Below are 12,414 nucleotides of genomic sequence, written 5' to 3' on the forward strand. Positions count from 1 at the left end.
TTTCATTAACCACTAGCCTACAGGGCACTTATACCCCCTTCCTGCCCAGGCCAATTTCCAGCTTTCAGTGCTGTCACACTTTGAATGACAATTGCGCGGTCAAAAAACATTGTACCCATAATACATTTTTATCATTTTTTTGTGACAGATAGAGCTTTATTTTGATGGTATTTAATCACCTCTGGGTTTTTTATTTTTTCTTAAACCAAAAACCACTGAAAGTTTTGAAAAAAAAAAAAAAAAATGTTTTTCTTAGTTTGTTATAAAAATTTTGTAAATAAGCGATTTTTCTCCTTCACTGATGTGCACTAATGGGCATCACTGATGGGCACTGATACATGGTACTGATAGGCAGCACTAGTAGGCGGCACTCATAGGCAGCACTGACGCACACTGATAGGTGGCACTGAAAGGCAGCTCAGATGGGCACTGACATGTGGCATTGATGTGCACTGGTAGGCACTGATATGTGGCACTGCTGGGGCTACACTGATCATCAGTGCCCTGATGATCAGTGTACATGTCCCCTCCGTGGAAAGCAAATTACCAGCTTGAGAGGAGAGAAATGCAGATAACCAGCATTTCCCTGTTTACATGTGATTAGCTGTGATTGGACACAGCTGATCACACGACCGAAAAAACATCTTTGGCTCTTTCCGTGATCCGCTATGTCCGAGGGACACAGCGCACCGCTGATCGCCGCACGCTCCCTGAGCCGCGCATGCGCAGTGAGAATGGGAGGACGTCATATGATGTCCTCCCAGAACGAGAGAACCACCTTGCGCCCTTCATATTACTATATGGCGGGCGGGAGGTGGTTAAGGAAGGAAAAAATAAATAAAAAAATAAATATATATATATATATATATATATATATATATATATATATATATTAGTCCCACACCCCTTCCTCTCTAGGTCATCAATGTACATTGCAAGGATTTTAAAATTTGTTGCAGATACAGCCGTTTGTTTCTCTGTAACTATGTACAGAGTGAATATGTATGGGAGCGATTTTAGAATTGTCGTCAATCAGCTGCTGCAACTGCAGCGTTCTAATGAGGAAAGTGCAGGGTCTGCAACCCTTTAGACATGATTTCCCTAGCTCACCAAATATACAATTTTTGTTGCAGGGGATGCCAAAAAAAAAAAAAAAATATAATAATATATATCTGACTTGCATCTTAGTGCAGATTTCTGGGAAAATCAGTGAGCCAATCACACAAGTAGTAAATGACGTTTGTTGGGTGTTCTGTATACCATCTGAGTACAAAATGCCTCCAGGTAGCCATATTGAACATTACAGCGCCGTGAATTGAAAAGTAGTTTTTAACCTCTTAGTGCGCACGTCTCCCAGCCCTTTAAGGGCCTTTCCATGAGGCACCAGTATACGTGCTCGGAGCATTCACACTCTGGCACTCAAATATACAGCAAGTTGGAGTCAAGACCCAGCCACTGAGAGGCTGCATATTTGTGTAGAGTCGGCGTCAACAGGTTAATTACAATATGACTTGTTACAATTGCATATACTGCACCTTTAATTATGATTTGCCATTTTCTTCCCCACAAAAGTGGAGTTGCCCTTTAAGTGACAAATTAAAGTGGAACTAAAGTCAAAAAATTGCAAACAGGCTCCTTATTGCAGAAGAGACATGCAAAGTCTCTAAAATACACTTACCTGCCAGTTCGCAATCTGCTGTAGAATGTACACTGAGCTGCAAATGCACAGCTCCATTTACATCCAGGCACAGTGCCTGTGCTGGGATGACAGCACTCCTGCGCATGCATGGGAATAATGCCATCCAATCAGGACAGTTAAAGATTGGCACCTGGAAGAAATTGCAGCGCTAGTGAGGGACCTCATGGGCAGCAGATCGTTGGAACAAAAAGGTAAAGCATTTCTGACTTTAGTTCTACTTTAATAAAACCTGTGGTCTCTCTAATCGTAGCTGTGAGAATCACTCCACTACATCCTCTAGAATACAGAGTAGTCACCATTGTCCTAGAAGCATCACAGGCAAGTACTTGTAAAGCATCCATTGACCAGGAGTCCAGATAATGGAGGGGTCCCAACATATTTTTAATAGGGAAATAGGAGGAGCCGAACATTTAACATCCCTTACAGCACATTCACACCACACAGAAAAATGCAGACGTTGATGTGGTTTTGAAACAAACTCTGTATTTTAAATGCATGGTAAACTGCTCAAAATGTTACTAAGAGCCCATTCACACTTGAATCCCATTTTTCCCAATCAGTACCATTCATATATGACACAGCGACTTGAAAAGTGGTTCCTGCACTACTTTGGTCTGATTTCATGTGACTTGAGGGTCATAGACTTCAATTTAAACCCTCCGAAGTCACACTAGAATGATATAAAATGTGACTTGTGTGCGTGTTTGTACAGTACAATCATCCGTGGTCAAAGCCAAAGTCACACTGAAATACTATTTATTTTTTTTTTTGGTAGCACAAGTGTGAATGGAGCCTTTACCCAGGATCCTGCATTCGCAATATCTGGTCACCCAGAGTACACAACACATGAAAATGCAATTATTTTTAGTAAATATGAACTGCTAAATACTTTTTTTTTTTTTAAACCAGCAGTATATAGCAGTAATATGACTTCTATCAGTGTCCAGCCGAGCACTGGTTAAAGCTTGTAAGAGGAGTTCTCATTCTCCTCTCAGTTCTCTATGAGATTGCATAACCTCTGACCCTCTGTCTTGACAGCGCTGACTGGCCCTGTGCTGATTACATACACCCTTGACTCAACCCTCTAACTGCCACTTTGTCTGGACAGATTTGAAGTATAAAACTTCTTTTATTTTCACCTTGTGAACAAAAGCCAAAACAGAAAAACCAATGCAGCAATCACATCTAAGAACTGGCAATTTGATGAAATGTTTGTTTTGGGGTTTAATACCACTTTAAGACTTGAACTACAGAAAGAATGATTAAATATGAAGTCTGACCTCTCACCTCTGACTGGCAAACACCAGGCTCAGACATAGATATAACTCACGCGGAAGGCTCAGGTGTAACAATTTGAAGAGGAATTCCATGCAACAAACCACTGATTAAGCTATGGATGCGATCTAGCAAACATGAAACTTTTGCTAAAATTAGAAGGCCCACCCAGTCAGAATTTTGCATCATCTAGCCAGAATCCAGAAAGCACCTTAAAGAGTGACTTTCTGAAACCTGCATGGTCACTTCCTGTTTCCAGTGCCACCAATCACTTCCAAAAGCAGGAACAATTATGGTAACTGAAGAAACGTCTTAGACGGGGGGGGTGTAATGATATTCATATATACAGTATCCCACAGCAATGAGTACACCCCTCACATTTTTGTAATTACATTATATCTTTTCATGTGACAACACTGAAGGAATGTGAAGCAGTGAGTGTACATCTTGTATAACATGTCAATTTGCTGTCCCCTCAAAATAACTCAACACACAGCCATTAATGTCTAAACCACTGGCAACAAAAGTGAGTACACCCCGAAGTGAAAATGCCTAAATTTGGCCCAAAGTGTCAATATTGTGTGGCCGCCATTATGTTCCAGCACTGCCTTAACCCTTTTGGGCATGGAGTTCACCAGAGCTTCACAGGTTGCCACTGGAGTCCTCTTCCACTCCTCCATGACAACATCACGGAGCTGGTGGATGTTAGAGACCTTGCGCTCCTCCACCTTCTGTTTGAGGATGCCCCACAGATGCACAATAGAGTTTAGGTCTGGAGACATGCTTGGCCAGTCCATCACCTTTACCCTCAGCTTCTTTACCAAGGCAGTGGTCGTCTTAGAGGTGTGTTTGGGGTCATTATGTTGGAATACTACCCTGTGGCCCAGTCTCCAAAGGGAGGGGGATCATGCTCTGCTTCAGTATGTTACAGTACATGTTGGCATTTATGGTTCCCTCAATGAACTGTAGCTCCCCAGTGCTGACAGCACTCATGCAGCCCCAGACCATGACACTCCCACCACCATGCTTGACTGTAGGCAAGACACACTTGTCTTTGTACGCCTAGCGTGGTTGCCGCCACACACGCTTGGCACCATCTGAACCAAATCAGTTTATCTTGGTCTTCAGTAATCCATGTCCTTACTCTGCTTGTCTTGAGCAAACCGTTTGCAAGCTTTCTTGTGCATCATCTATAAAAGAGGCTTCCTTCTGGAACAACAGCCATGCAGACCAAGTTGATGCAGTGTGTGGTCTGAGCACTGACATGCTAACCCCCCCCCCCCAACCTCTGCAGCAATGCTGGCAGCACTCGTACATCTATTTTCCAAAGACAACCTCTGGATATGACACTGAGCACGTGCACTCAACATATTTGGTCGACCATGGCGAGGCCTGTTCTGAGTGGAACCTGTCCTGTTAAACCACTGTATGATCTTGGCCACCGTGGTGCAGCTCAGTTTCAGGGTCTTGGTAATCTCCTTATAGCCTAGGCCAACTTTATGTAGAGCAACAATTCTTTTTTTCAGATCCTCAGAGAGTTCTTTGCCATGAGGTGCCATGTTGAACTTCCAGTGACCAGTATGTGAGAGTGAGAGCGATAACACCAAATTTAACACACCCGCTCCCCATTCACACCTGAGACCTTGTAACACTAACGAGTCACATGACACCGGGGAGGGAAAAAAAATGGCTAATTGGGCCCAATTTGGACATTTTCACTTAGGGGTGTACTCACTTTTGTTGCCAGCGGTTTAGACATTAATGGCTGTGTTGAGTTAGAGGGGACAGCAAATCTACACTGTTATACAAGCTGTACACTCATTACTTTACATTGTAGCAAAGTGTCATTTCTTCAGTGTTGTCCCATGAAAAGACAGAATAAAATATTTACAAAAATGTGAGGGGTGTACTCACTTCTGTGAAATACTGTACATCCCATGGTGGTAGTTCACATACACGTGATCCACTTGGATGGCAATTTGATAGAGTTTGTAAAAAGGGTCTTGTGCGAGTTTGGTAGTATGAATTCTGAATTCACATCCCATAGAGTATAGTGATTAATCGGAGAGGAGAATTCACATAGCAATGCGATTTTAAGGCGGTCTTGTGTACTGGGGGGGTGTAAAAAAAACAAAACAAAACGCAACTGTAGTAAATCGCATTAAACACACTATGTTATTCAAACAGAGATCACATGCCTGCATCGTTTTGCATAAATTAGCAATTTTAGAAGGCATACATGTGAACCCAGGCTGAAGGTTTTTCCCTTCGCGCATAGAATTCATGAAGGTTGAAAACCCTTCACAGCCACTTTAAGTAGATAGGAGTCAACCCCATTCCCCAAAGCCTACTGACTGGACAATGAAGAAGCAGAAATGCTTTGGTGAGGATACCACCCTGCTGTAAGCGTGCCGACAGTGCAAGACTGACAGCACTGTAGAAGGCAAGAGAACCCCAAATCAACTTCTGATTCCCCTACCCCACCAGTAATTAACAAGAATTTTTTTTTTTTTAAAGATTAAAAGCTGGGGGGGTGGGGGGGGGGGAAGACAAGTGACAAATGTCCGTAGAATAAATTTGTCCAAAAAGTAACTGTTCGTTCCACTGTCCAAAACCATTCAATCAAAATGCTTTTTAGGATGTCCACTAACACGTTGCACCCCTTTGTCCCCTCATATCCCTCTCTTCTATTACAGGAATACATTTTAGTCGCTTTAATCACTAAACGTTACAGCATCTTCATAACTCTTTATGCACTCAGGTGTATGCCATAACAAAACACCTATGTGGCGCATATACGCGTGTATGATGTTACGTGTAAATGCAGTCTACTGGCCAGAATATTAACTTATTCCGGCCACTGGAATACTTTAACACACAAAAATGCTCATAAGCTCCTCTCAAGACACCTCTGCCACCTGTGTTGGAGAAAAAAAAAAAAAAAAAGCCAGATGCCTCCAGCAATGACTTTTTTGCCCGTGTGCATGAGGCCCAATATATTGCTCTAAAAGAAGAAGATTAGAGTTTGGAGTGATGATTCCAAATTTTGATGGCTCTTGGAACAAACAAGTACAGTAAAAGTGGTTAAATCTGTATACAAACATGTTACTAGAATACTAAAATAAATAAAACACCCATACAAAGATTTCATTGGGAATCTTACCCAAAAGTGCGCATGGCAATTAACCATCATAGTCCGTTCAATTAGTTCATCCGGGCACTCGAGGAGATGGTGTCCCGAGACCACACCAGCGTTATTGAGCAGCAGAAAGACATCGCCTACTTCCCGTCGCACCTTTTCGGCCGTCGTGTAGACGCTCTCTCGCTTCCCTACATCACAAGTGTATGTATAAACCTGGAGATTGGAGCTCGGCAGCACCTCTTCCTCAACAGGATTTCCCACTGTAAGAAGAATAAAGACAGGGTAAGTCTGGGTCATACTGGAGTGTTCTCATGTGATTTTGGAGCGTCTCTACTTTGTGCCCCCCCCCCCTTCCCATTGAGAGTTCAATGAAGAGCTAGTTACTAGGAGGAGAAGATGAATATTAGGCATTATTTTGTACATTTTCAGGCGCTCCTATTGAAGTCTATTGGGGCCACAAATGTGTGGTCATGCCCCAAAAAAGCTCCTGTTCTTCTTTGAAGTGTTGAGTGACAGACATCTCAAATGTGTACAGGCACACTAGAACAATATGGAAACTGCGTGTTGAGCGTTAAAGCGCTTCAACTCACTCAGGTACAAATGGGAACAAAAAAAGGACAAACTTGAATAATCCAACCAGTCTGGTTAGTTGATCTACAGGAGATTGTACAGTCAGATTGTGTAGTGTAGGGCCAGCCTAAGGGTACAATCTATCAGAGGGATCCAGATTTTATTCTGGCAGGAAGCATGTTAATCCACTGCTGCACCAGCAGCGTTCATTCATCAAAGCTACTACACTATTTACTTTAGTAGACCGCTGCTTGTTCCACCAATGACGTCATCTGGACGGGTGCATGGATGATAAAAATGTGCCGCTTTAAACATTATACTAATAACAGATGTAGAGGGCATTTATTTATGCAAAAGGGAACGGGATCTCGTCCAAAACAAACTGGGACTGTACTTTGATCAGCAATAAGACAATACGTAGCCAAACCGAGTGTTGTGCAATGTATGAGCAGAGCCCAGCAATGAATGTTGTACTGTACATTAACCGTTTGGGAATGCCAGCGTTCCAGCCAGCGCGGTGTACACCGCAGGACACCTGCAATCACCGACACCAATCCAGTATTTACACACTGGCCAGGTCTGGTCTACAAGTCATTACATATCAAGAGCCCGCTCTGCATATACAGATAATGTACACCTAGCTGTCTACCCCAGGTACAGTCACACTTGATCAGCTCTGCTCAGTGGCAACATCAGGTTTTCTGATTGCAAAAATCCCAGAAGTCTGCTAGTCTATGTCCCGCAACACAGCTGACACCTAAGATCACTGGAGAGTTTTTCATGGCAATGCATGTACTGGGGTCTTAAACTGGCAGCTGGGGTCTGCATAGGACTGAATCTTCAAATCCAGACAAATGGATATCAGAGAACTCCCGATCCCACAATTCCCATTACTAGTCCCCCCTAATCCCATTACTAGTCCTCCTGATCCTACTTCATATTATCCCTGATCTTAGATGTCCCAATAATATTATCAGAGATCCTAGATGTCCCCATTATTTGTCCAGAGCCTATATCTATTAGTCCTAATCCTAGATGTCCCAATATTATCCCTGATCCCAGATGTCCCCCATTCTTGGTCCTGATCTTACCTGTCCCATTCTTATCCCCACTCCTAGATTTTCCCCTTTATTCATCCTGACTCCAAAAATGTCCCTTTGATCCTACATGTCCCAATATTATTATTCCTCATCCTATGTGTTCCCACTATTAGCCATGAACCTATGTCCCTCATTCTTAGTCCTGATCCTACATGTCCCCACATTCCTCCTGATATTAGATAGCCCCACTACTATCCCTTATCCTAGCTGTCCCCTATTCAGAGTCCTGATGCTACATATCCCCATAATTCTTCCTGATCCTAGGATGTCCTCACCATTACTAGTCCTGATCCTAGGATGTCCTCACCATTACTAGTCCTGATCCTAGGATGTCCTCACCATTACTAGTCCTGATCCTAGGATGTCCTCACCATTACTAGTCCTGATCCTAGGATGTCCTCACTATTACTAGTCCTGATCCTAGGATGTCCTCACTAATACTAATCCTACGTGCCCCATTCTTATCCCTGCTCCTAGATGTTCCCATTATTACTCCTGACACTAAATGTCCCTTTATTAGTCTTGATCCTATGTGTCTAGTTCTTAGTCCTGATCTTACAAGTCTTGTTATTGGTCCTGATGCTAGACATCTTCCATTCTTAGAGCTCATCCTAGATATCCCCACTAATAGCCCTGATCCTATGTCACCAATTGTTAGTCCGGATCCTAGATGTCATAATATTCCTCCTGATCTCAGATGTCCCATTCTTAGTCCTGGATGTCACACCATTGCAATCTAATCAAGCACTGTCCATCCAGTGATGACCCTATGGGAGGGGGTGCAGATGGATGAGGACAGTAGATGGGTACAGTTGGTGTCCTGTACATAAAGTATGAGGGGGTGGGGGGTGTCATGTAGAATCATATGGGGGTGATGGTAGGCAATGCAGTTGGCAGAGTTGGTAAAAGTTTACAAATTGTGTAATCAGATTGGTATACGATCTTTGTTTTAGTTTGCGACCTGTGTGCATAGTGTTCAGTGTCTTTCAGTCATTGGTGAGGTGCATGGCGTAACGGTCGGAGGTGATCGGCGCAGTGCATGGCGTAATGGTCGGTGTCGGATGTGACCAGTGAGGTGTAATGGTCGGAGGCGATCGGCGCAGCGTATGGTGTAATGGTCGGAGGCGATCGGCGCGGCGTATGGTGTAATGGTCGGAGGCGATCGGCGCATGGTGTAATGGTCGGAGGCGATCGGCGCGGTGTATGGTGTAATGGTCGGAGGCGATCGGCGCGGTGTATGGTGTAATGGTCGGAGGCGATCGGCGCGGTGTATGGTGTAATGGTCGGAGGCGATCGGCGCGGTGTATGGTGTAATGGTCGGAGGCGATCGGCGCGGTGTATGGTGTAATGGTTGGAGGCGATCGGCGTGGTGTATGGTGTAATGGTCGGAGGCGATCGGCGCGGTGTATGGTGTAATGGTCGGAGGCGATCGGCGTGGTGTATGGTGTAATGGTCGGAGGCGATCGGCGTGGTGTATGGTGTAATGGTCGGAGGCGATTGGTGCACTGTAATGGTCGGAGGTGATCGGTGCAGTGTGTGGTGTAATGGTCAGTGTCGGGTGCTATCGGTGTAATGGTCGGTGTCGGGTGTGATCGGTGCGGTGTATGGTCGGTGTCCGAAGTCACTACTCACCCCTCAGGGCGTCGTCGGCCTGGATCTCCCGGTAGATGTGTCTCACCATGCCGGCGGTCTCCTCGTTGCTGTCGGGGTTGATGTCCCAGAGGACGAGCTGAGCCCGGCGGCGGGCGAACTCCAGAGCGAAGAGCCGTCCTAAGCCGCTGCCCGCCCCGGTGATGAGACACACCTGGCCGGCCACACTCTTCTCCTTGGGGCGGACCAGCCACTTGGCCCCGGCCAGCACGAAGGCCCACAGGACCTTGAAAGTGACGAGGAAGAACTCCAGCACGATGTTCATAGTCCCGGTGGAGGGGTCCGATGCAGTCCGGGTTGACGGCGGCGGAGGTGCCCGGTGGTGTCGGGTGCCCGGTGGTGTCGGAGAGGTCAGTATTCGGTGCTCCTCACACTCCCTCCACCCATGTCCCGTCCGCGGTGCTGTGTGCCCGGCTGGCAGGGAAGAGCCGGCCCCTCCCGTCTGACCAATGAGAATAGCTATACCGGGCAGAGAAGCAGCAGAGCTGGGGGCCCGTACACTGCATGTTGTGGCCCCGGGATCGCACTATATACCCGGCACCGGGACTCCTCACAGCCCCGCCCGCTACAGCCCGCACACACTCAGCGTACAGGGGGGCGGAACTAAGACAAAACTCAGCGCTAACTCCGCCCATAACTTCACATGCCGCCGGGGGAGGGGCCCTGCTAAACTCTGTGCTAACTCCGCCCAGAACTCAGCCACTGCCCATGACTTACACCGATCAGCCATAACATTATAACCACTGACAGGTAAAGGGAATAACATCCATTATCTGGTCACCATGGCACCTAATATTGGGTAGGATATATAGGGCTGCAAGTGAACATGCTGTCCCTGAAGTTGTTGTGTTGAAAGCAGAAAAAATAGGCAAGGATCTGGGTGACTTTGACAAGGGCCAGATTGTAACCTCTGGATGAGGGGCTCACAGCAACTCCGGAACTGCAGCTCTTGTGTGATGTTCCCAATCTGCAGTGGTCAGGACCAACCAAAAGTGGTCCAAGGATGGAACGCTGGAGACAGGGTCATGGTTGACCAATGCTCCTTGATACACATGGAGAACAGAGGCTGGTCCATGTAGATCAGTCCAATAGAAGAGCTACTGGAGCTCAAATTGCTGAAAACGTTCATGCTAGTTCCAACAGAAAAGTGTCAGAACACACAGTACATCAGTTTGTTGTGTATGGGATGTGTAGCCACAGACCGGTCAGGGTGCCCATGCTGATCCGTGTCCACAGCTAAAAGCGCCTACAATGAGCATCAGAACTGGACCATGGAGCCGTGGAAGAATGTGGCCTGGTCTGATTAATCACATTTTCTTTTACATCATGTGGATGGCGGGGTGCCGGTATGTCACTTACCTGGGGAAGAGTTTGTGTGATGCTTTGGACAATGTTCTGCTGGAAAACCTTGGGTCCTGCCATTCATGTGGGTGTTACTTGATATGTGTCACCTACTTACACATTGTTGGAGACCAAGTACACCCCTTCATAGAAACAGTATTCACTGATGGCAGTGGCCTCTTTCAGCAGGCAACACTGCAAAAATGGTTCAAGAATGGTTTGAGGAACAAAACAATGAGTTTGAGGTGTTGACTTGGCATCCAAATTCTTCAGATCTCAATCCATTGAGCATCTATGGGATGTGCTGGAAAAACAAGTCTGTTCCATGGAGGACGCACATCAAAAGTTACAGGACTTAAAGGATCTGCTACCGATGGCTAAGTGCCAGATATCACAGCATGCCTTCAAAGGGCTAGTGGAGTTGATGCCTCAATGGGTCAGAGCTGTTTTGGTGGCAAAAGGGAGACCTACTCAATATTAGGTGGCTGGTTACAATCTTATGGATGATCAATATATACTGTATCTACCAGGACCCCCGATGGCCAAGTTACCATTTCTACCCAACAGCCAATGACAGAGCCCATAATAATGCACAATAAAGAATTGGAAGGTCCAGATGGGACATTATAAACCATATTATTTTTTGACTTCATTGAAAAATACTTGGTGATCCAGATATGAAGATCTTTACTGAAGCACTTCCTGTTATAGGGTGACAACATTCTGTCCCCATCCCCCTATTGTGCTCCTGAGTTGTCACCCTGTCATATAGCTTTAGAGGGAGACTACAAGCAAACCTGTCAACACATATGATCAACTGTTGTCACCATCAGAAAACCCTCTCTTAGAAAAGTTATGCAGCCATCATTGGAGTACATGAAGACAAGAAGAGATGATGCAAATGATCAGTGCTAACATGCAATTAAGAAAGAAAAAAGGTGAAAAAGGGAATTCAGCCCCTTTCACACTCTGTCTTGCTTAGCCAGAGATCTGTCTTCTGATATCCTGCTGATCAGAGCAGAGCAGGCGGATGACAGGGCCGTGCCCGCTCAGTTTCTGCAGAGCAGACATGGACACAGCCCACTCTTCTCTATGGACTGGCGGGTGTAAACGGACTCCGCTGTCCAATTACACATGACTGCCATCTGCCCTGATCCGCCTAGACAGAGGGGGATGGTTCCCCTTTCTCTTGTTTTAGTAGACTGGATCGGAGGTAGGCGGGTGTTATTGGACTTTTGAATGTTTGATTATTATGTTTATTGTATATGTAATTTTCGGTAATAATGTTCCATAAATATTTGCAGTATGGAAAACGAAATGAACACTATATACTGTATAGTAACCTACCATAGCAAGTGAAGGCTCAGGTGTTGGGCTGTGAACTGTGGTGGCAGGGCATAGCTCTAAGTCAGGGTACAATCCATGGCATCTAGGCGGTCCCTGGATATACACACAAACTCTTTTGAGGGATTTAGAATGCAGGAATGCAGTATAGTGCCAGTACTTTGTGGGAAGTGTTTTATTGCCCATAGACATTAGATAGTGATTGGAATATATTATGCAGGCACAATGTGACCAGCCTCAGGGTAGCGTATCTCCTGAGTAATGCAGATTCCTTCAAAAACATGCAAAGTCCA

The 12,414-nt window shown here is 45.5% G+C and overlaps 1 protein-coding gene across 1 annotated transcript in view; it reads right to left on the minus strand.

Moving 5' to 3' along the window:
- The window catches only part of RDH10 (retinol dehydrogenase 10), a 50,620-nt gene extending 40,595 nt beyond the window's left edge, over positions 1–10,025 (minus strand). Inside the window, exons 1-2 of the mRNA XM_089661037.1 lie at positions 9,419–10,025; positions 6,138–6,376 (exon numbers count right to left, since the gene is read on the minus strand). Of these exons, the coding sequence (XP_089517163.1) occupies positions 6,138–6,376; positions 9,419–9,701 (522 nt within the window). The 5' untranslated portion in view covers positions 9,702–10,025. The remainder of the gene's footprint in view (positions 1–6,137; positions 6,377–9,418) is intronic.
- Positions 10,026–12,414: the final 2,389 nt, after the last annotated feature.

Source organism: Staurois parvus, unplaced genomic scaffold (assembly GCF_062004578.1).
Source record: "Staurois parvus isolate SC_StPar_1 unplaced genomic scaffold, SC_StPar_1.0 ptg001302l, whole genome shotgun sequence".
NCBI lineage: Eukaryota > Metazoa > Chordata > Amphibia > Anura > Ranidae > Staurois > Staurois parvus.